The sequence below is a fragment of the Argopecten irradians genome, chromosome 4 (genome assembly GCF_041381155.1).
Source record: "Argopecten irradians isolate NY chromosome 4, Ai_NY, whole genome shotgun sequence".
Lineage (NCBI taxonomy): Eukaryota > Metazoa > Mollusca > Bivalvia > Pectinida > Pectinidae > Argopecten > Argopecten irradians.
This window is the reverse complement of record NC_091137.1, coordinates 15432865-15459238: the sequence shown is the minus strand read 5'-3', so window position 1 is coordinate 15459238 and position 26374 is coordinate 15432865. Positions and strand designations below refer to the sequence as shown.

General features: G+C 35.6%; 1 protein-coding gene and 1 long non-coding RNA gene across 2 annotated transcripts in view; both read left to right on the top strand.

Annotated features, from left to right (window-relative positions):
- Positions 1 to 20: 20 nt before the first annotated feature.
- LOC138321996 (uncharacterized) lies at positions 21 to 21593 on the top strand. The gene is made up of 8 exons (XM_069266058.1): positions 21 to 147; positions 9024 to 9304; positions 9889 to 9922; positions 10270 to 10475; positions 11329 to 11531; positions 13490 to 13550; positions 16151 to 16441; positions 21322 to 21593. The coding sequence occupies exons 2-8, from the start codon at positions 9058 to 9060 to the stop codon at positions 21591 to 21593; spliced, it is 1314 nt and encodes a 437-aa protein (XP_069122159.1). The 5' UTR covers positions 21 to 147; positions 9024 to 9057.
- Positions 4582 to 26374, top strand: part of LOC138320737 (uncharacterized) — a 99930-nt gene continuing 78137 nt past the window's right edge. Inside the window, exon 1 of the long non-coding RNA XR_011208241.1 lies at positions 4582 to 5215. This is a non-coding gene — a long non-coding RNA (uncharacterized lncRNA). The remainder of the gene's footprint in view (positions 5216 to 26374) is intronic.

Sequence of the window (26374 nt, the reverse complement as noted above, 5' to 3'; positions counted from 1 at the left end):
ACTTGACTTTATCGTAGACTAGTTTATCGACTACAGTATCCTGCTAGGAGAGTGAAAACGAAAGTAGATGCAGTGTATTTAAACGTTTCTTCTAAGAAATGAATGGGTTCATGGCATTAACCCATGAGTGCTAGGCCTAATAACAAGGTAAGTTGAGTTTTTTTCAAAATTTTCAATTTCTTTATTAAACTCTGAAAACGCAAATTCCCCGTCCGCTACAGTTTAAGATCGTTCTTACAGATGTACACTGCCTAAGACTAACGTCATTGTACCCAAATATTGATACCAATGCACGGAGATTTCTCATATATGACATTTGTTGCTTGGCGTGCTTCCATTTTTAGCTCACCTGGCCCGAAGGGCTGGTGGGCTTACATATAGGCATATATGTCATGGCGCGTCGTCCGTCCGTCTGTCTGTCTGTCCGTCAACATTTCCTTTAAATCGCTACTAGTCATAGAGTTCTGAATGGATTGTAACTAAAGGTTACACCCTTGTGCACACGGAGTGCACGAGGTTTAGACTACAGGTAGACACGGCGTGCACGAGGTTTAGACTACAGGTAGACACGGAGTGCACTACGTTTAGACTACAGGTAGACACGGAGTGCACAAGATTTAGACTACAGGTAGACACGGAGTGCACAAGATTTAGACTACAGGTAGACACGGAGTGCACTACGTGTGAACACGGTGTCCACTACAGGTGGACATGGTGTCCAGGTACATTCAGACTTAGACAGACAAGGTGATGTGTTATAGTTAGGGATCGGGGAAGAATACGTTCTTCAATTTAAAATAATACTTAGTTATAATTTTTTAGTGTTTCTTTTTTTAAATTACAACATCTACAATTTAATGTACAGTATATATAACTATATAATACGATATTTTTTCAGTATACATGAATAAAACCTTTTCACTGCAAAAGTAATAAAGATTAATTTGTATTCATTAAGTATATGTCTATTTAATGTTATATCAGTAGTTTCCATTTCATATCTTAAAGATGCTCCACCGCTGACAAATGGTATTTTTTCACTATCAAAAACAGGAGCAGACGATTAAGTATTTTTCTTCAGTTAAAAAAGTTACTTACTTTAAACCATTACCACCATTGAAAAGTTTGAGCTTCTAATTTTACTTCAAGTTAAAAATATGAAAAATAATTAATTGCATCCCGAAAAAATTCCATGGCACTATATCCTATATGGAATGAAGTACTGATTGCGCGTGCACCAAAGGCGAAATAAATCATTTTATATTATTTTTTGTGTTAATTAGACATATATATACACGATTAAACACCAATTATTGTTCAAATGATGAATATCATTTATTCTCTGTCGGCGGTGGAGCATCTTTAAATTTTCTATATTACGTTTTCAAAAGTCAATGTTTTATGGGTAAATTGCATTAAATTTTACATGAAATAGTAAATATAAGTCAAAAACAACTTTGAATTGCGGCAAAAACTAGAACGAATATTCGTACCCGGCCTACTAAGACGACACCATTTTCTGTCTAAAAGTCTTTTGAGCTACAATCTTGCAGCTACGGCAAAAACCAGTCCTATTGTGCTTTTTAGACACTTGTTCTTTTATAATTTAAGCTATTAGTAATACAATCATATACCGGGTAATACATAGCTTTTAAATAAAAAGATTTGGTCCCTATCAATCGGTTTTCTAGCGACACCCTTGTAGATCGTCTTTCATAAAATATACACTTTTATAATATTTTTCTTTGCTATATCAAGTTCTAAAAGTATTGTACGTAAAAAATAGCTTAAGTACATATTCTTTATTAAAAACTGAACGTCTTTAAAAGATCATGCAGAATAAATCCACTTCAAACTTTATGACGTAGCTACATGTATAGTCTACCTACAAGTACCCAATTCAGTTTGTTTTGATATCTTAATTACCGGTAAACACAATATGTTTATGATCCCAACCCCGCAAGTTATCTTGACCGTATATTGCGTCATGGTCCAATAATTATAACTTGTCAAACATACAGGTAAGCCACAGTATCCAGCTATACAGGTACCTCAAGGTGACCATCGATAGATGGCCAGAGGGCAGAATCGTTGTCTTCTGTGTTTGCACGGCTTTATGAGAATAGAGGCAGTATCTTTATATAATATGTGATTTTAGAATTGTTTCAATGGAAGTTTGTTAAGACAAACAAATACACTTTACCTTTTAAAAATCATATAGGTTTGTGAGTTTGAAACACAAAAGTACCATTCTTATTAGATACATGTACATGTTTGTTGTAGAGCCTGGGTAAACATGTACACCATTTCCCGGGGGGGGGGGGGGGGGGGGGAGGGTAGATTGGGATGAGGTAAAAACTAGCTGGCAAAACATATAGTAAGTGATGCTGAATACACCTCAATTATTGTCATGACAGACAGCCTTGAAGTGGAGCTGACGGGAGCTGTACAATGCGTAAATCAAGCATGTCTGTCACAACCTTGAATTTACCAATAATACATGTATATATTATAATCAAAATTAATTTAGATTATGTACTTATTCAACATTGTAATATGGTATTTTATATACATAGTCATGATAATCAGGTTTCTGATATATGTAAAAAGCCAGTGTAAAAAAAAATTAAATTAATGAAAAGATATTGGATGAAATATGATTTTCCAATAATTTTGAAATAAATGTTTTAGTTAATTATACACTTGGTATTTTGATTATTTTTTTATTTTAATATATAAAGCTTCATTATCAAATAAATTAAAATGCACTACCAGTTAAAATACATATCCCTATTGACTACCATTGTTGTATAACTATTCGTATTTGTGTGATGAGTACAATGTATATGTAGAGAGGCTGCCGCCTAAGTACAGCATGCTATAAATGGACCTCCTGGGGTTGGGATAAGGTACTACATGTATATATACAGGTGTTGTTAGTCTGAGATACACTTGACTGAACATATAGAAGGGTGCCCAAAGAAGGCCAGAGGCCCCTGGCCCCACTCTGACCAATGTTAGGTAATTTAGATTATCATATCCGTGTGGTTGATGGAACAGTATGAAGTCCAAGTGACCATGGCAACTGCAGTCCTAGCCTAGGGGTCTACCTTTCGAGCAGGCATATTTGTACAATATACTATGTATACATGTATGGATCACACATTGTAAAGAAGGTCAGAATAGGATATTGTCAAATTATCAGAGTTTCTAGAATTAAAATAATTGTGACAAATTCAGAATCTAATCAACAACTATGAATCTACAGTTTAAATGGGTAGAAGTTGGATTTATTTTGATTGTCTGTTTAATTTATTATCAGGCATGTGACCTACATTTTTCCGATCGGTACTTTGAACAGTGTTGATACTAAATTTTTGCTTTCTATAAGCCAGTGCTTACAGGTTCCTCAATCGGTTGACACAATAAAATGTAATTTCTAATGCCGATTTTTAACGTCTATGGACGAATGCCGATTTTTAACGTCTATGGACGATTTCACATATTTTCAATGCTTTGCAACGCGCCAGGTTCTATGTAGCAAATGTATACGTATTATACATTTGACAGGATTAAAACTATTTCGCGCACCTTGCCGTTTAGAAAACTATATTCAATGCATACATAGTTAAACATCTTATGAAGAATTTAATTTGTTTATGTTTATCACGATGTCCTTGCTTTAATTATGCCCATCAATATATCCTTTTTAATCAAAATATTTTGCCGATCAAAATATCTCTTGGGCGACGATTTGCTAACACTGAAAATCTTACTCCCTGCAAGGTTCATCAATTTATGCGTTCGAAAAAGAATTTCATCTTTAAACTACATATCACTAGCTAAGAAAAATAGTTTTTACTGGGAAAATGCGGACTTGAACTATCCATTGATGAGACATAACCAGTACGTGGTTTACCGTGGTTTACCGTACGCAGTTAATTTGCTTTTATAACTTCTAATAAACGTCCTTATTTATAAATGAAATTGTATGATAATATATATTGATACATTTTACTTTATATGTATCTATTCAAATAAACATTACAGTACGAATGATTTTCCAGTAATTAACGGCAATTTTATGTTGCAATAAATATTATGTTTCTGATCGCAATAAATATTTCTATCTGTCAAAGTCCATATAGACTGCAGAATAAAATACATATTTTCTCATATCTCTGTGGCACATCATCTAGTCTGTCTGTGGTCTTGATGTAGTGGACATTTTACCTGGACACGATGTCCACCTGTAGTGGACACCGTGTTCACACGTAGTGCACTCCGTGTCTACCTGTAGTCTAAATCTTGTGCACTCCGTGTCTACCTGTAGTCTAAACCTCGTGCACTCCGTGTCTACCTGTAGTCTAAACCTCGTGTCACTCCGTGTCTACCTGTAGTCTAAACCTCGTGCACTCCGTGTCCACTCGTAGTTCACACCGTGTGCACAATGTGTAACCTTTAGTCTACTACCAACTGTAGTCATAGAGTTCTGAATGGATTGTAACCAAATTTGGCCACAAACATCCTTGTGGGAAGGGGAGCAGAAACTTGTATAAATTTTTGGCTCTGACCCCCCCAGGGGCAGGAGGGATGGGCCCATTAGGGGAATTTGAGGTAAATCCTATAAATTGCTACTTGCCCTAGAGTTCTGCATGGATTTAGATTTCTGCATGGATTGTCACTAAATTCGGCCACAAACAACCTTGGGGGAAGGGGAACAGAACTTGTATAAAATTTTGGCTCTGACCCTCAGGGGGTAGGAGGGGCAGGGCCCAATAGGGGAAATAAAGGTAAATACTATAAATCGCTACTTATTCTAGAATTCTGTATGGATTGTGACCAAATTTAGCCACAAACATCCTTGGGGGAAGGGGAACAGAACTTGTATAAATTTTTGCTTTGACCCCCCGTGGGCAGGAGGGGCGGGGCCCAATAGGGTAAATAGAGGTAAATCCTATAAATCGCGACTTGTCCTAGAGTTCCGCATTGATTGCCACCAAATTTGGCCAGAAACATCCTTGGGGGAAGGGGAACAGAACTTGTATGAATTTTTGGCTCTGACCCCCTGGGAGCAGGAGGGGTGGGGCCCAATATGGAATTAGAGGTAAATATTCGAATTCCTTCAGAAAAGAAACAATGAACCTCTATCCAGAACATTACTTGGCATTACAAACCAGGTGAGCGATACAGGCCCTCTGGGCCTCTTGTTTATGTTTTGTTTTAAAAAAGAGCAAACAAACTTTATTAACTGAGTTATACTGAATACAGTTAAACAATTTACTGTAAAAATTGTACAAGTGTTTTCACAACAGTACCTGCGCTAATTCAGTACCCCCGTAAGACCACATAATGACTTGTGTAATATTTCAATGATTTAAATTCAGTTTTCTGTGGCATTTACCTAATTGTTCCAATGTGGTGTATATGTCATAAGACCACTATCAATTATTTTTAATCTAGAATAAAATCAAGATGGAGAAATAACGCTATACAAAGAACAATTTGCATGTAATTGAATAAAAAAATGATGTAAGGAAACTATATTTTTATTTCTATTAAGTGTTTATATCTTAAATTTCATTATCTAATGAAATTTTCTTTGAGGAGACCTTAAGCTTATGCTTTGAAAAAAACACTTATAGTACAAATAGTAATTGTCGCACAGCCACAGTTCTAGGGTTTAACACGTTTCAGACAGAGTTATCAATTTCAAAGTTATGTTTCAGAGTAAATAATAAAAATAGTTGCATAAAACGAAGCGTAATTATCAATGAATGATGCATCTTTGGTATCACTACTGCGAACTGAGATAAACTTTAACAAAATAAATGTTGTAGGTATGTTTTCAATTTGGGTACAGTATCAATTTGGGTACAATGACATTACCTGGTAAGAATCACAGGGACCTGGCACGAAATTTTTTAACCAATAGTATACACATAAGTTTGAGTTTACACACAAGCACAACATAACATAATTTGCATAATGTAGTCACGATATGTAAAGTCGAGAAGCGTTCCGAAAGAAAAATGAACATGGCGGTGACGGTTAAAGTAAGTGAGCTACACAATGTTTAAATGGAGTTTCGACCGGACAGGGAAATGTCTACCTAGCATATTTTTCGTAAATTTCCCGATTCATCAAATCATAACTTCGTCAATACTTGGCCAATTTTGTTCATCAAGCACTCAATGGAAAGATAAATTATTTCTCTTTAAGGTAAGATATCCCTCAATGTTGTATAGAACCCATTTATTAAAATAATCACGGTTTTAAAAAATAGGTCCGTTTTTCTCATAGCTCGACCAGCCCCTGAGCCGAAGTTCATGATAGTCCTTCACTTAGTTCATACCTATACTATAATATATATATATGTATACTGTTAGTTTAAAAAAAATCGTGCTAGGTCCCTGTGGTAAGAATGAATAAGTTGCAGCTTGACCAATTTTTCTCTGGAAGCAATTTCAATAACAGAATTAATTTAACAATATCATCATATGTTTATCATGTTATACATATACCACTGGCGTCTGCTTCTGGTTTGAAAAAAAAATGTTGTGAACCGCAGATTTGATTATGTCACCAATGTGTGCAGACGCGGTCACGTGGCGCTTGCGAAGCGCTCTCTCTAGGCCTATATACGACTCTTGGACTATACACACGTGTTTTCCATTGTTTTCGGTGATTAACTTTTCAAAATATAACATGTATTGTTGATTATTATTGTAGATGCTTTGTATGCAGATAAATATGTATTGTTGTAAACCACAGTTTACAATAAATAAAATATCCTACCCCTACTATATGAACAAGATGTGACACTCCATGAGTTATACGGTAGGGGTAGGATATTTTATTTTTCCAAAACCAGATGCAGACGCCTGTGCACCGTCACGAAATCTTGTTGCAAAAATATCCATAATGAGATGTACCTGTAATTTTATCAACGTGGTTTTTAATGTATTAATGTCCATGATACAACCTGACCATTGTATTACTAAATGACAAGATATATCAATTCATGGGCGTTGAGGAACATTATAACCTGTTTTATCAGTTTTCTTTTCTTATATGAAACAATGATTCTAGTAGCCTAGCGTGTTCACATTACACGGCACGTGTCCGCAGTTATTTACCCGCCGTATATTTGTTTGACAATTAGGCCTAACAGATCAGATTTTGGTTTACATTTTAGTATTGGCATGCCAACCAATTAAAAGCATCGCTAAAAATAGCAACAGCAGTACACCTTCCATCCACAGACGTCTGCTTCTGGTTTGATAAAATTATAATAACCTACCCCTACTATATGAACTCATGGAGTGTCTCACCTTGTTCATATCGTAGGGATAGGATATTTCATTTTTTTCAAAACCAGATGCAGACGCCTGTGTTTCCATCTAACAAAACTTGAATTTTAGCTGTTTATTGTACCAATGAGCATGTATTTGTAGTTTTGCCAGTAACAAAAATTTTGTCAAAAAGTTACATTTCTATTGTAAGTAGTATTTTTCTTCTTCTTTGTTAGTAATTTCCTCCTGCATAGGAGCACCTCCTTTTGAGTAGAATGATAGTTGGTTGTAAATGTCCTCCACCAATAGAATGTATCCATGCATTATACAATGTTTATGTACACTTTGGTTTGATGTACTTTAAAAGTTCAATTTCTTATATTTAACTTTCAGGTATAGATTAAAGTAACCTGGTGCTGGCCACACCTTAATACCAGGATAAAAGATTGTAAATTTCTTGTAGCACAGCACAACATCAAAGCAGGATATATAGGATAAGTCTGTTAGCATCAAGCAGGTAGCATGCAAAATAACACTAGATATATATACATGTACACACAAGAGTTCTTTTGACATCAGTATTGGTGAAAAGCCTTTCATCTTTTCCGCCGTTTTGGTTTAAGATTAAGGAGTCTCTATCAATCCATGTTTAGTTTATAGCACAGTCTTCTTGAGTGGAAATTAATTCTGTGGATAAGCGTAGCACGTGGATCTGACCTTTTCAATTTTCCGACACACGTGGAGCTGTCAATCAGTAACTGAGTAAGGGTTATATTGGCGCTAAGAATTTCATGGAGTGATGGAGAGGAGTGCGTGAGACGTCCGGTGAGTGGAGTGATGTCCGTCATAATTATATTCCTCGACACACTAAGTTGCGGACAACGTTGCAAGAAATGTTCTTTGGTTTCATCCTCCCCTTTACATAAGCACACGGACCCCCCGTTTTTCTGCCTGATTTAGAAAGAGCAACTTTTTCCCTATTGATATGCAAAATATTTTCAAAAGTTCAATACCAGAACTTTTTCAATAAAAGGTTAAATCTGGTAAAAATTGCTGAAAATGGTGCATTTTGTAGCTCAGAATTAAGGGGTATAGGGGTAGCATATTTCGTTATTCTGAGAAAAAAGTATGAGTCTTATATGAGATTTATTTGATGGCCATAAAAAGTATCTTGGGGAAATTAGTGTAATATCTAGTGGGGATACTTCTGAAGTCCTACATGTAGCTGAGTTCAAACCACACTCTGGCTGCTACATTTTTCCTCCCCTGTTACAAACTTGCATTTGGCACCCAACAAAATCCAAAATATCCATGCTGGTCACATTGGTAATATTTAAGGGTCTCTTGTACATGTACATGTGTCTTTGAAGACTTTGAGAAAGGAGGGAGGAGTGTAACAGGACTGAACTGGGTTGAAAGTTAGTGACCAAGTGGTAGACCACAGCTAGTGTTCAGAAGTCCTGGGGTTGAACCCTGATCTGGCAGCTGCATGTCTTCACTCCTTAAAATATGATAATGTAGTTTCAAAACTTTAAAGACACTACTGAATCTTCATATTATATTTCTGTTACTAATAATGATTTACTTGAGTAATTGTGCCTCACGATTCAAAACTTCACTACCTCAGTCCTCAACACACGGTTTTATTATTAAGCACTGATTGTGTTTCAGACAAAAGTTAATGTAAATACTTCAGATGATGTGAATTCCATTTCTTTCTTTTGTTAGCTTGATCAGAATAATTCAGTTGTTGAGGAGATCGATGTCTTCGCGCGTGATCACTGTGGTAAAATACACCCTTGGAGATGATGTGGAGCCTACAGAGGCACAGTTTTCTATCTCTAATGACATATTACCAAGGTCAGCACTGAAGGACAAGTTCCCAGAAGCTTTTGGTCTGAAGTACAGCCTGGATGGGCTTTGGATAGCAATTACTCCAACAGAGGATGGATTTCTATTACCACAAGAAGTTGAAAGGTTTCTGGTATACACCAACCTTTTTGTTTTAAGTAAGAACCCTTTGCTGTTGTCATTTCTGCCCTCCTTGTAATCACATGCATTATAGTGAGGGAACTGTGAAGCTGCTGTATGATTGTCTGTCTGTAAACAGAACTACAATGGTGACTGACACAAACATCTAATCACCCATTTCTCAACAAAAGAGCCTCAGCATGTTTTAAAATATAGAAACATCATTAATGTAAATTTATCAATTATTTGCCTTACATCTCTACAACTGTATCACTCACTACTTACTGCTTATATTTCTTGATAATATCTGAAAATGTTAAAATGGTAAATATTAATGGTATGAGACATTAATCGATATCCAATACATATCTGAAAATAGAAACGAAGATGTAAATTATACAGCTATAACCCAAAGAAGTGGAGAATAAAAAAGGACAGTTGTTTCTTTGTTCCATTATATATATAAGACCAGTAATACAATTCTGCCATATATATAATATAATATATATTTTATTACATATATTTTCCTATCTCATCTAAGATATTGTCTGATACCATGGCAATTGGATTGAATACACAAAAACATTATAAATTTTTTGTTACTTTGGTTCTCTGCTTTCAGATGGAAATGACGAGAAGTTCCTTCAATATAAAAGGTACCACAGTATAAAATGGTTAAATGCATGTAGTAAAAACTGGCTTTAGTTAATATGTATACACATATTATGGTACCTGTGTATTTTAATGTTTCATAATATATGTGCTAGCTGCTATTTATCTGAATGTTATACATGTAGTCTTTTGGATATGTGAGAATATCATTGATTTAAAAAGATGAATCTTTTAAAACATCCTAAAAATTAAAAGCAAACATAAACATTATTGATCAAACAGTAAATCAAACAGTTTTGTTTCCTCCGTGCTTTTCTTGTTTTGAGTCAGAAATCTTGACTCATTCATTACAATAAAAGTAATGGAATCAATTTGATTATTGTATTTATAGTGAGATAACCAATGTGTTGAGGCAGGCACCTCCCAGAAAAATAGCTGTCCTCATTGGTAATTCTAAGTTTCCATATGATTATTCATTGGCTGGTGCCACTAAGGACGTTGATGTCATGTCAATGATGTTTTCCTCAACACCATTTAACTTCACAGTATTGAAGTGCTTGGATTTTACTACCAACCAAATGAAAACAATCATCAATGGTGAGTTAGATAATGTTTCAGTATATTTGTTTATTTCAAAAATACAACAAAACCAGAAAAAAATTTACTAACTCAGTAATTTCAACAATAAATAAAATAACTGCACAAAATCTTTTATGCAACCGAAAGTCTAAAAGTACAATATTGAACTGTATGAAGAAACTATAATCCATCTACATACAATGTAAGCTAATCTAAGTTTACCAACAATGTCACTTCAGCTCAGAGTGAATACTGAGCTAAAAGACATTTCACTAAACCAAATATGATATAGCCAGTTATTTTTAAGGACTAAGATTTTCTCGATTTTGAATAAAAATAAGAAAATTAAGTGTTAGCAGTTTTAAAATGTCATGATTTGGCTATATATTTTTTAATTTTTAGGCTACCCGAGACCTACATGTATTCTAATTGCCTTTTGTCCTTCGTCATGCGTCGTATTGTATGTCTGAAAAAATGGTGAATTTCGTGGCCCTGGGATCTCATTCTTTTGCCAGGGAAGGGGGTCAAATTTACTATAGTTATAAAGGAAAAACACATTTATGGGCTCAATTTTCAAAGGAAATGAGTCAAACTTGGTTAGGATTATTAGCCTGAGATATAGCATTTTAACATATCCATATCGGTCCTTACTGACCCCATGAAACTGGAGGGGCAAGGCCAAACATGGTCAAAATGACTATAAATTCAAAATATCTTCTTTTGAATTTACAGAACTTAATACTCTTTATAATAGATTAAAAAAGTCAAATTTACAAAATCACTGACTGGCTTCAAGGGCCTGATGGGCCATTAAGCTGTACATTACATGAAAATACATTTAATGAAAATACCTTTATATTAAATTTTGCAGATGCTGTAAGCCTTTGTACTAAGGATACAGAAACATTCCTTTGTTCTGTATCTACTCATGGATATACCAATCTGACTGATGGCCACCAAATGTTAAAAGGTGTTGATAATGCATCGATAACACTGCAGGATATGTTGGCTCTCACAGGTCCTGACAGGAAAACCCAAATGTTAGCGTCAACACCCAGAATATACATAATAAATGTGAGTATATATAAAATCGTATAGAGCCCAACTCCTAGAAAACATGTATATATAGTAAATGGGAGTATATACATACTGTATACAGTAGAGTTTACATCCAGAATATAAATGTTAAGGGTCCTTTTCCCAAAATAGCTGGCAAAAACCCTGAGAGTAAGTATGCATTCAGTAGAGTCAACTCCTCGTAATCTTTTAAAGCAGAGAAAATGAACCTCGATCATCCAGCACAAACTTTTTATTGATATTTTGCTTTACGTTTCGTCTTTGCTTTAAAGATGCTCCACCACTGACAGAGCATAAAGATTATTCATCATTCGAACAATAATTGGTGTTAAATCATGCATATATATGGCTAAATAACACAAAGAATAATATAAACTAATTTATTTTGCTTTTGGTGCATGCACAAGCATTACTTCATTCCATATAGGATATAGTGCCAGGGAATGTTTTCGGGATGCACTTAAATATTTTTATCTTGAATCAAAATAAAATGCTCTAACTTTTCATTGATGATAATGGTATGAAGTAAGTAGCTTTTGTAACTGAAGAAAAATACCAATTTGTCTGCTCCTGTTTTTGATAGAGAAAACTTTCCTTTTGTCAGCGGTGGAGCAACTTTAAAAATACATGTACTTTGATGTAGCCAAGAAAAGCATGACATTTGCATTAAAGACCTTTAGGCCATCATGCTTTGGCCGTCGTCGTGCGCTGTCTGCTGTCCAGCGTTCGTAACCTTTTCATTCAAACGACTTCTTCTCAATAACTGAAAGCTTGCTGGCATGAAGGGCTCACAAGTATGTTCAAATAAATGACCTTGACCCAGGCTTTTTCCAGACGCAGGTTTTGTGCACCTCTGACACAAAATAATGCATAGGGACTCCTAAAACAAAAATGGGAGTTCTTGGGACTCAATGTGGAAGGAATCTAATATAAAAATTACTGGTCAATTAGATGAAGTAGAAGCATTAATTGCCTTCAGTAAAATCTACAGTAAAATTTAGCAAAAAGACTCGCAAACTTTAACCTAGGAGTCCCTGGGATTCCCAAAGTTAAGATAGGAGGGAAATCCCTGTTTAACCTTTATTCAAAGTCACAGGGGTCAAAAAGGATAAAATCTTTAAATTACTTATAGTCAATAACTTGGAGGCCTAGAGACCTGATAATGGGATTGTAACATGCTGTGATAAAGGGCTACCAAGTTTGTTCAAATGAATGACTTTGACTTTCATTTAAGTTCACAGGGATAAGAACGGCTACACTCTTTAACAACTTACTGTGTACTTCAGTTATACTATATGTTGTATTGATAGTCAGATGACCGTTAAGGCCCATTGAGCCTCTCGGTTTTTAATCATATGTAGTTGATATCTGAAGAAATTGAAATTTGAAAATTTATTCACATGTTGCTTTATCAAAGGAAGATAATCCTGTTTATAATGGGTGTTTTTGTTGTATTATTGATAATTGTTAAAATTTAAGATCAGCAACATTGTTTTTAGGTCATCCGACCTGAAGGCTGAAACTTGCATGAAATGATCCTGACATGGTCCTGACAAAGTGTTGTTATATCACTGGGTGATCACAAATTGAAGATGGCTACCATGACACTATATCTAATTAATTTCCTATATGATTACTATCAAGGTAGTCAGATGACCCTTAAGGTCCTTGGGCCCCTTGTTTGTTTCTTTTAATTTAACCAATTCCTCTCAGTTTAATTTCAATTTCTCAATATCAATGTAAGATGTCCAGAGACTGCATGTGGCCTATAACGAGAGATGGAGAAGCTCTTGAACTGTATATTTATGAAATGTTAACCTTGACCGCCAATATAGGTCAAAGGAATCAAAGTGATTATAACCTTTGAACCTCTTTCTCATAATTAAAGTCTGTAAAAGCTGTAAGTTAGTATGCCAGCAATACAGGCCAAGTGGGCCACTTCTTTTATCTTCCAGGCTTGCCGAATAGCCATATTTGATGAAGTTGATGCAGGCGTTCCCATATATGAGGAGAAAGGTATGTGTTTAGTATTACATTTTGAATTATGTCTCATATATTTGTATACACCTAATGTTAGCCCATCATCATCAGATGGTGGGCTATTGAAATCACCTTTCGTCCTTGTTATATATACACATTGTATATTGTCTTGTTAACAATTCTTATAACATAAAGTACATACAGGACATTTTTCATTTTACATGTATATTGGATTTTGAAATTTGGAGTTTGTTATTGCTCTTTCTCAAACAAGAGATCCCAGAGGGATCTTGACACCCACTAAAGAATGATCTATGTCTGACAATGGAAAGAGGGATCTTTTCTCTGCTTTTTAGGTCACCTGAGACAAAGTCTCAAGTGACCTATTCTAATCGCCTTTTGTCCCTCATCGTGCATCATGTGTTCGTAAACAATTTACATTTTCAACTTCTTCTCAAAAACCACTGAAGCAATTTCAATTACATTTTGGACAAACCTTCTAAGGCATAAGGCCAATCAAAATTGTGAATTATATGACCCCCACCCCCCATGGGGCTTTGGGAGGGGCAAAAAGGGGTAAAATTGACTAAAATTTCAAAAATTTTTAGTGGCCTAAAAAGTTCTAATGTAGGTTCTTCTTGAAACCTATAGTTCTGACAATCGCATTTTTTGAATGCTTAGGAAACAACATGGCTGATAAGACTTGGACACTTTCACAGAAAGGACTGAAGAGGTCTAGCATCATCAAAGTAAACTTGTAGGGTATTATTGGTCCTGAGTTCTGCATATTGATTTTGGAACAAATCCAAGCACAACGTGGCAGACAGTTGTCATACTGAATTTTATAATTTGAAGTGTTTTGCTACAAGCAGACTTTATTTGAAGTTTCCTATGTGTATTCAATATTTGAAAAGAAAAGAAGGAAAAGAGGTGAAAAACAAAGAAAAAATCCTTAATTCTCATTCTGAGGTGAGAACCAAGACCTCTCTGGTATCTCTTATTATGTTACATGACAGATAGCAACAAAATAGGTTTGATTAATATTTTCCCTTGTGGTACCCCCTCATTTTGGTAGATTATTCACATGTATGTACCAATTTTGTTGGCATTGACAACATTGTATGCAATTTCTGTAATGTTGGTGATCTGATGCGTCCTCGTCTTCTTGTGTTGTCTGCTATGCTATTGTTTTTGGGTTTTTTACCCCTGTAATTGTCATACAGATGAATATAGCCAGCCACATTGCTACATGACAGATCGCTGTCAATCAAACCGCATGTGACTTTGAATTTCGTATTGTGTGGGCTAAGATGTTTGTGTTCTATGGTGTTTGCTCCGACATTGAATAGAAACATGTGTTTTTGAGCATGAGGCGCACCTGGCGATCGGTCAATTGTCACATAACCTGCAACTAAAATTGTAAGTCAAAAGCTTCCATGAAGATTCATTACAAGGTCCTATTCATCCAGGCGTGTTAACTTTTCACCACAAATATCCGGAAATTTATAAAATTTCTTGTTGTTGTCAGTCATTCGGTTGACTAGTACATCATGTACAATCTGTATGGCTGAGCATGATCTCCCCATGGAAAATTTTTACTGGGAATCCCAGTGGGATCCCAGTGGGATCCCAGTGGTTTTCCCACTGGATTAATTGGGCGGGATTCCAAATTTATCCTGGCGGGATACCAGTCAAATCACACCATTGGTTCCCAGTCAATCCCGGCGGGATACTAGTACAAAATTCCGGTGTGATCCTAGGGAAATATACAAGTGAATCCTATCTTTTGCAATATTGATCATAAATAATTTAGCTTTCTTCAATGAGCAAAAAAAAAATTTGATATTTGAATGCAGTTCTATTTCAAACAAAGAATTTTTCTCAAATAAAACTTGAGCTGTGTTACAACAGCTATAGATAGAAAAAATTAACAAAAAGATACTTATCAACTCAAGCCTTTTCTTGACCTTCAAATGTTATTGAATTTTTGAATTGCACTAAAGCTTTGTTCTCTTCATAATTATGTAAACTTATAATGCTATATACAAATAAAATATTATTTATGTCTTTGCACTTTCATCACTCAGAAAGATCATGTTTCAAGGTTACTGGTCATTTCTATTAAACAAAATTACTGTGAATGCAATCTATGAATTTCTTTTCATTTAGGCTTACATAATGACTTTGGTAACATTATGAAACTAACCTAAAATGCTGATATCCTAAAATTCACTAATAAATGCACAAAACTTTGACTGCCCAACCTGGTAGCCTCCATCTTAATTTTGAACTGCCAAAAGAGAAAAGAGTTCCAAGAAAGGGGAGTAACTCTTCTCTGACCAGTCGGGATCCCGGTCATGTGAAATCCCAGCTGGAATCCTTGTAGGAATCCTGGTTTATCCAACCGGGATCCCCGGTTTCCGAAAATCCTGGTGGGATATTACTGGATATCCCACTGTAATCCAAGTGGGATTTGCAGTCCCAGTGGAAACCCACTCATCCCAGCGGGATCCCGCTGGGATCCCACTCACATTTTCCATGGGGAGCTAGCTAGCTACCCATGCACTTTTAGCTTATTGTCATAAAACAAAAAAATTTACCAAAGTAATTTAAGACACAACTTTATGAATTTTCAGACAAAGAGGAAATTGGAGCAGGATACAAAGAAGTACATGTAGATAAAAAGGGGGGCAAAGCAAGTGAAGGTGGAGTCAAAGAAAGTGAACAGGAAGGCAAAGAAAGTGAACAGGGGGGACACAAAGAAACTAAACAGGAAGGCAAAGAAAACGGTCAAGGAGACCATGCACAACGACATAGGTTAAGGTCAGGTGGTCCTTGCTCAGACTTGATCACAGACAATCAGCTGTTAGAACATTTCTCTGTGTACTGCCCGCCTAACCACCTTATTGTTTACGGATGTCCAAAAGGTATGGGATGTATAGAAACTCTATATGGTTACATGGTAAGGGATGTATAGACTATCAAAACTCTATAATTACAAAGTAAAGGATGTATAGACTATCAAAACTCTATATAATTACAAAGTAAGGGATGTATAGACTATCAACACTCTATATAATTACAAGGCAAGGGATGTATAGACTATCAACACTCTATATAATTACAAGGTAAGGGATGTATAGACTATCAACACTCTATATAATTACAAAGTAAGGGATGTATAGACTATCAACACTCTATATAATTACAAAGTAAGGGATGTATAGACTATCAACACTCTTTATAATTACAAGGTAAGGGATGTATAGACTATCAACACTCTATATAATTACAAGTAAGGGATGTATAGACTATCAAAACTCTATATAATTACAAGGTAAGGGATGTATAGACTATCAACACTCTATAATACAAAAAGGATATATACTATAATAATTTACAAGGTAAGGGATGTATAGACTATCAACACTCTATATAATTACAAGGTAAGGGATGTATAGACTATCAACACTCTATATAATTACAAGGTAAGGGATGTATAGACTATCAACACTCTATATAATTACAAGGTAAGGGATGTATAGACTATCAACACTCTATATAATTACAAGGTAAGGGATGTATAGACTATCAACACTCTATATAATTACAAGGTAAGGGATGTATAGACTATCAACACTCTATATAATTACAAGGTAAGGGATGTATAGACTATCAACACTCTATATAATTACAAGGTAAGGGATGTATAGACTATCAACACTCTATATAATTACAAGGTAAGGGATGTATAGACTATCAACACTCTATATAATTACAAGGTAAGGGATGTATAGACTATCAACACTCTATATAATTACAAGGTAAGGGATGTATAGACTATCAACACTCTATATAATTACAAGGTAAGGGATGTATAGACTATCAACACTCTATATAATTACAAGGTAAGGGATGTATAGACTATCAACACTCTATATAATTACAAGGTAAGGGATGTATAGACTATCAACACTCTATATAATTACAAGGTAAGGGATGTATAGACTATCAACACTCTATATAATTACAAGGTAAGGGATGTATAGACTATCAACACTCTATATAATTACAAGGTAAGGGATGTATAGACTATCAACACTCTATATAATTACAAGGTAAGGGATGTATAGACTATCAAAACTCTATAATTACAAGGTAAGGGATGTATAGACTATCAAAACTCTATATAATTACAAGGTAAGGGATGTATAGACTATCAACACTCTATATAATTACAAGGTAAGGGATGTATAGACTATCAACACTCTATATAATTACAAGGTAAGGGATGTATAGACTATCAACACTCTATATAATTACAAGGTAAGGGATGTATAGACTATCAAAACTCTATATAATTACAAGGTAAGGGATGTATAGACTATCAACACTCTATATAATTACAAGGTAAGGGATGTATAGACTATCAACACTCTATATAATTACAAGGTAAGGGATGTATAGACTATCAACACTCTATATAATTACAAGGTAAGGGATGTATAGACTATCAACACTCTATATAATTACAAGGTAAGGGATGTATAGACTATCAACACTCTATATAATTACAAGGTAAGGGATGTATATAGACTATCAACACTCTATATAATTACAAGGTAAGGGATGTATAGACTATCAACACTCTATATAATTACAAGGTAAGGGATGTATAGACTATCAACACTCTATATAATTACAAGGTAAGGGATGTATAGACTATCAACACTCTATATAATTACAAGGTAAGGGATGTATAGACTATCAACACTCTATATAATTACAAAGTAAGGGATGTATAGACTATCAACACTCTATATAATTACAAAGTAAGGGATGTATAGACTATCAACACTCTATATAATTACAAGGTAAGGGATGTATAGACTATCAACACTCTTTATAATTACAAGGTAAGGGATGTATAGACCATCAAAACTCTATATAATTACAAGGTAAGGGATGTATAGACTATCAACACTCTATATAATTACAAGGTAAGGGATGTATAGACTATCAACACTCTATATAATTACAAGGTAAGGGATGTATAGACTATCAACACTCTATATAATTACAAGGTAAGGGATGTATAGACTATCAACACACTCTATATAATTACAAGGTAAGGGATGTATATATACAGATATCTAAACACTCTATATAATTACAAGGTAAGGGATGTATAGACTATCAACACTCTATATAATTACAAGGTAAGGGATGTATAGACTATCAACACTCTATATAATTACAAGGTAAGGGATGTATAGACTATCAACAACTCTATATAATTACAAGGTAAGGGATGTATAGACTATCAACACTCTATATAATTACAAGGTAAGGGATGTATAGACTATCAACACTCTATATAATTACAAGGTAAGGGATGTATAGACTATCAACACTCTATATAATTACAAGGTAAGGGATGTATAGACTATCAACACTCTATATAATTACAAGGTAAGGGATGTATAGACTATCAACACTCTATATAATTACAAGGTAAGGGATGTATAGACTATCAACACTCTATATAATTACAAGGTAAGGGATGATTAAGACTATCAAAACTCTGTATAGTTACAAGGTAAGGGATGTATAGACTATCAACACTCTATATAATTACAAAGTAAGGGATGCATGTATAGACTATCAAAACTCTATATAATTACAAGGTAAGGTATGTATAGACTATCAACACTCTATATAATTACAAGGTAAGGGATGTATAGACTATCAACACTCTATATAATTACAAGGTAAGGGATGTATAGACTATCAACACTCTATATAATTACAAGGTAAGGGATGTATAGACTATCAACACTCTATATAATTACAAATAAGGGATGTATAGACTATCAACACTCTATATAATTACAAGGTAAGGGATGTATAGACTATCAACACTCTATATAATTACAAGGTAAGGGATGTGTATAGACTATCAACACTCTATATAATTACAAGGTAAGGGATGTATAGACTATCAACACTCTATATAATTACAAAGTAAGGGGATGTATAGACTATCAACACTCTATATAATTACAAGGTAAGGGATGTATAGACTATCAACACTCTATATAATTACAAGGTAAGGGATGTATAGACTATCAACACTCTATATAATTACAAGGTAAGGGATGTATAGACTATCAACACTCTATATAATTACAAGGTAAGGGATGTATAGACTATCAACACTCTATATAATTACAAGGTAAGGGATGTATAGACTATCAACACTCTATATAATTACAAGGTAAGGGATGTATGTATAGACTATCAACACTCTATATAATTACAAGGTAAGGGATGTATAGACTATCAAACACTCTATATAATTACAAGGTAAGGGATGTATAGACTATCAACACTCTATATAATTACAAGGTAAGGGATGTATAGACTATCAACACTCTATATAATTACAAGGTAAGGGATGTATAGACTATCAACACTCTATATAATTACAAGGTAAGGGATGTATATAGACTATCAACACTCTATATAATTACAAGGTAAGGGATGTATAGACTATCAACACTCTATATAATTACAAGGTAAGGGATGTATAGACTATCAACACTCTATATAATTACAAGGTAAGGGATGTATAGACTATCAACACTCTATATAATTACAAGGTAAGGGATGTATAGACTATCAACACTCTATATAATTACAAGGTAAGGGATGTATAGACTATCAACACACTCTATATAATTACAAGGTAAGGGATGTATAGACTATCAACACTCTATATAATTACAAGGTAAGGGATGTATAGACTATCAACACTCTATATAATTACAAGGTAAGGGATGTATAGACTATCAACACTCTATATAATTACAAGGTAAGGGATGTATAGACTATCAACACTCTATATAATTACAAGGTAAGGGATGTATAGACTATCAAACACTCTATATAATTACAAGGTAAGGGATGTATAGACTATCAACACTCTATATATAATTACAAGATGTATAGACTATCAACACTCTATATAATTACAAGGTAAGGGATGTATAGACTATCAACACTCTATATAATTACAAGTAAGGGATGTATAGACTATCAAAACTCTATATAATTACAAGGTAAGGGATGTATAGACTATCAACACTCTATATAATTACAAGGTAAGGGATGTATAGACTATTATCAACACTCTATATAATTACAAGGTAAGGGATGTATAGACTATCAACACTCTATATAATTACAAGGTAAGGGATGTATAGACTATCAACACTCTATATAATTACAAGGTAAGGGATGTATAGACTATCAACACTCTATATAATTACAAAGTAAGGGATGTATAGACTATCAACACTCTATATAATTACAAGGTAAGGGATGTATAGACTATCAACACTCTATATAATTACAAGGTAAGGGATGCATGTATAGACTATCAAAACTCTATATAATTACAAGGTAAGGTATGTATAGACTATCAACACTCTATATAATTACAAGGTAAGGGATGTAAAGACTACCAAAACTCTATATAATTACGGTTTGATAGTAATTATTACCTTCAATAATTGTTAAACAAAGATAAATATAACTATTTCTGAGTATTTGATGATAAATGACATAGACATGATACAATATGAAAATAATGGATTGGGATGATATCCAGTATGCAGTATTTTGCGTTAAATATAGCTCGAGTGTAAACTCTCCCTCTTACAATTTTTAATTATCATACGGAGATGAAAAAAAAACAACCTTTGGTCAAAAATGTTCAGATTGTATCAATTGTTTATTTATTAAGGACAAGGTGTGCCCGACTATATACCAGAACCATTTAATGAAGCCCTTAGCTGGCTGGTGTGTAGTATAAGGGAGGTCTGGAGGAGAAAAAATCAAGAACAAGTCAATCTCTTGGAACTGCTGACAGAGGCTAATGGCTACTGCTGTCATAATTTTGAATCACAAGATTGGAATGAAATTGATGACGTCCCGGTACAGAGGAAGTATACGACAGTGTTAGAACACAGACTTACCTCTGAGGCAGGACTCTTCTTTTCTTCAAAAAACCTCTAAAACCCAAAAACAGGATTGATATCGGAAAAACGATGTCTGAATTCCTTACTGCTGTACTGGTTGTATTGGAGTAAATCAAACTCTGTGTGATGAAGTTGAAAGACATGCACGGAAAGGAAGCTGACAAGTGTGTGGCAGCTGCTACTACAATCTTTTTAAATCATATGAAAAACCATGCCATATACTCATATAGCCAGGTTGTTTTGGGGGATCAGGGAGCAAACGTCTTGCTATTTTAAAACAAGAAAATCAAAATAAATGTATACAACATTTACATGTTTGAGGAATTAGTTCTAGAAAGATTTAGAAAAAAAAGCATTAATACATGAAGTTGAGAATTTTCAGAAGGGCAAAATTTTGTTAGGTATGTTAGAAGAAAATTGATGTTTTGCATTAGAGAAAGAAATCTTTTATAATGTGAATATGAAAGGGGCTTCAGGATTAAAAAATGTCGTAAACATTTATAAAAGTAGGCTTTGATCATATTTCGTTATCCTTTAGATTGAATGCACATGTAGTATTGTCCATATTTTTAACATTTGATATTTTTTAATTATGTAACCTTATATATTGTCAAGAAATTTGTACATATACTGTATTCAAAATACATTTGATACAACAAACAATTAAAGCATAGCGCATTTTTAGTATATATTTAAAACAACATCCTCTGTAACCCAGGTGATGCCTGACTTAACGAGGATCTCAAGACGATCAACTGTTGTTAATGCAAATACATGTTATTAAAATGGTCAATTTTTTTGATTACCGGTAGATGGTAGGCTATTCGAATCGCCTTACGTGCATGATTACCGCTTTTTTTCAGCAAGTACTAAAGGGTTCTGTCTCAAATTTCAGTGGTAGATTTCCCTAGGACCCTAGTTGCGCATCTTGCATTTGGAACCGATAAGTGAACAAGATCTTGAAGTGTCTTGGCATCCATGGTGACCTACTTCTGTATCCACTAGTTGTTTATTTCCAAAGGCCAGGTAAACATCCATGAATGAACTTGTAAAAAATTGAAAAAAGTCAATGTGAAATTTAAGCGACCTCTAATCAAGTCATTTGAAATAAACCAAAGGTCCATAACTAGGCTTTTGCAGTTTTGAGACGAGTTCCAATTTGACCTCTTTGACCTGGATTGAGTATTTTAAGAAACTTAACAAGAGACCCAAGAGCCTTAACGGTCATCTGACTACCTTGGCAATAGTTCAAAATTAATTAGAAATTTGTTTGTTTGTTTGATTAGTTTAACGTCCTATTAACAGCCAGGGTCAATTAAGGAGGTGCCAGGTTTGTTGGTGGAGGAAAGCCAGAGTACCCGGAGAAAAACCACCGACCAGCGGTCAGTACCTGGCAACTGCCCCACATGGGATTCGAACTCGCGACCCAGAGGTGGAGGGCATGTGGTAATATGTGGGGTACATCTTAAACCGCGTCCCCACTAATTAGAAATGGTGTCACGGTTGTCATTTAATTCGATTTGGGATCAACCAGAGATGTAGCAACACTTTGTTCAAGATCATATCAGGATCATTTCAGGCAATTTCAGCCAAATCCCACAGGTAAAACTAAAAAGAAGTTCAAAATGAGTTTTCAAGATGCCAGCTGTGGCGGTCAGCTTAGATTTCTGATCGACCCGAAAGATAACAACACTTTGTAGGGACCATGTCTGGATCATTTCATGCAAGTTTCAGCTAAATCGCACAGGAAAAACATGAGAAAAAGTTCAAAATGTGTTTTCAAGATGGTGTCTGTTGTCGCCATCTTCGGATTCCAGATCAACCCGAAAAATGAAAACACTTGTCCGGACCATGTCAGGATCATTTCATGCAAGTTTCAGCCAAATCGCATTGGTAGAACTTGAGAAGAAACTTCAAAATGTGTTTTCATGATGGCGGCCATCTTGGATAAGAAAAATAATTACCATTGGTCGGGACCATGTCAGGATCATTTCAGGCATGTTTTCAGCAGCCAAACAAATCGTCGATAGAACTAAACTATGAAAAGTTTATGCATGGCAGACAGCCAACAGCGGACGAAATATGATGACTGAAAATTGTCCTTTCTATAGCATTCTACATACCAAATATTGAGTCTGCCCCAGAGACTGACTTGCGATACTAATGTGTCTTTTTGACAGAATTGGGAAAAGAGTGTATTAGCTTTTCCTCCATCATTTTGAAAAGTAAACAAGAGGCCCAGAAGGCCTGTATCACTCACCTGGTTTGTAATGCCAAGTTATGTTCTAAATACAGATTCATTGTTTCTTTTCTAAAGGAATTTAAATATTTACCTCTATTTTCCCTATCAAGGCCAACACATTCTTCCCCCAAGGGGATCAGAGCAAAAATTTATACAAACTCTATTCCCCTTCCCAAAATTTGGTAACAAACCATGCAGAACACTATGACTAGTAGAGATTTAAAGGATCAACCTCTATTTCCTCTATTGAGCCCCACCCCTCCTGCCCCTGGGGGGTCAGAGCCAAAATTTATACAAGCTCTATTCCCCCTTCACCCAGGATGTTTCTGGCCAAATTTGGTTACAATCCATGCAGAACTCTAGGACAAGTATCGATATAAAGGATTTACCTCTGTTTCCACTATTGGGGCCCCGCCCCTCCTGCCCCAGGGATGTCAGAGCCGAAATTTATACAAGTTCTGTTTGCCTTCCCCCAATGATGTTTCTGGCCAAATTTGGTTACAATTCATGCTGAACTCTAGGACAAGTAGAGATTAAAAGGATTTACCTCTATTTCCCTATTGGGCCCCGCCCTCCTGCCCATGGGGGGTCAGAGCCCAAAATTATACAAGCTCTGTTCCCCTTCACCCAATGATGTTTCTGGCCAAATTTGGTTACAATCCATGCAAAACTCTAGGACTAGTAGCAATTTAAGGATTTACCTCTATTTCCCTATTGGGCCCCGCCCCTCCTGCCCCCGGGGGGGTCAGAGCCAAAATTTATACAAGCTCTGTTCCCCTTTCCCAAGGATGCTTTCTGGGCAAATTTGGTCAGAATCCGTGGGAGAACTCTATGACTAGTAGTGATTTAAAGGAAATGTTGATGGACAGATGGACAACTGACGCCTCGCCTTGACAAAGGATCATTTTTAGCTCACCTGGCCCGAAGGGCCGGTGAGCTTATGTCATGGCGCGGCGTCCGTCCGTCCGTCCGTCTGTCCGTCAACATTTCCTTTAAATCGCTACTAGTCATAGAGTTCTGCATGGATTTTAACCAAATTTGGCCAGAAACATCCTTGGGGGGAGGGGAACAGAACTTGTATAAATTTTTGCTCTGACCCCCCGGGGACATGGAGGGGCGGGGGCCCCGCAATAGGGGAAATTGAATAAAAAAAAAAAAAAGAAAAAAATCCTATAAATCGCTACTTGTCCTAGAGTTCTGCATGGATTGAAACCAAATTTGGCCAGACACATCCTTGGGGGAAGTGGATTAGAACTTGTGAATAAATTTTGGGCTCGTGACCCCACAGGGACAGGAGGGCGGGGCCCAATAGTGGAAATTCGAGGTAAATCCTATAAATCGCTACTTGTCCTAGTGTTCTGCATGGATTGTTACCAAATTTGGCCAGAAACATCCTTGGGGGAAGGGGAACAGAACTTGTATAAATTTTATTGGCTCTGACCCCACGGGGACAGGAGGGGGGGGCCCAATAGCATGGAAATTTAGATAAATCCTATAAATCGCTACTGTGTCACTAGCAGTTCTGCATGGATTGTAACCAAATTTGGCCAGAAACATCCTTGGGGAAGGGGAATAGAACTTGTATAAATTTTTGGCTCTGAACCCCCGGGGACAGGAGGGGCGAGGCCCAATAGGGGAAATAGAGGTAAATCCTATAAAATCACTACTTGTCCTAGTGTTCTGGCATGGATTGTAACCAAATATTGGCCAGAAACATCCTTGGGGGAAGGGGAACAGAACTTGTATAAATTTTGGCTCTGAACCCCCAGGGACAGGAGGGGCGGGGCCCAAAAAGGGAAATATTAGGTAAAATCCTATAAATCGCACTACTGTGTCCCTAGAGTTCTGCATGGATTTGTAACCAAATTTGCCAGAAACATCCTTGGGGGAAGGGGAACACAGAGCTTGTATAAATTTTGGCTCTGACCCCCCGGGGACAGAGTAGGGGTTAACAGAAATTCCTATATATTTTTGGCTCTAACCTCTTGAGCAGAAAGAGTTGGGCCCAATAGGGGAATTAGAGGTAAAATATTCAAATTCCTTCAGAAAAGAAACAATGAACCTTACTAGGCATTACAAACCAGGTTGGGAGCGATACAGGCCCTCTGGGCCTCTATGTTTTTATCACAAATACAAGAGGCCCAGAGGGTCTGTATCGCTCACCTGGTTTTTTGTTAGTAATTATCTCAAGACTCTGACAATAAGAAAAATAAGCAAAATTGACCTCCAAAGTTTAATTTTGAATCACAACCATACAATGATGCTATTGATACCATACAAATATGCTAATCCAATACTATAGGTTTCAGAGGACATAAGTAATTTATATGAAAGTAGTAGCCTAATTGAAACTTTTGGACACTCGCATCTATTGCCGTCTAAGGCCCCGGGGGTCAGCCCTATCATTTGTGTACAATTCAAATCACAACCCTAGCATCTAACCATTGCATATAAAAGTGCTCTTCCATTCTTAGTTTGCAGAGAAGAAGTCTTTATATGGAAATAGCTAAATTAACCCCGACCTTTTAGACCTCCACCCTTCAGGCCCCCCATCGGTGGGTCCACCCCATCATTTG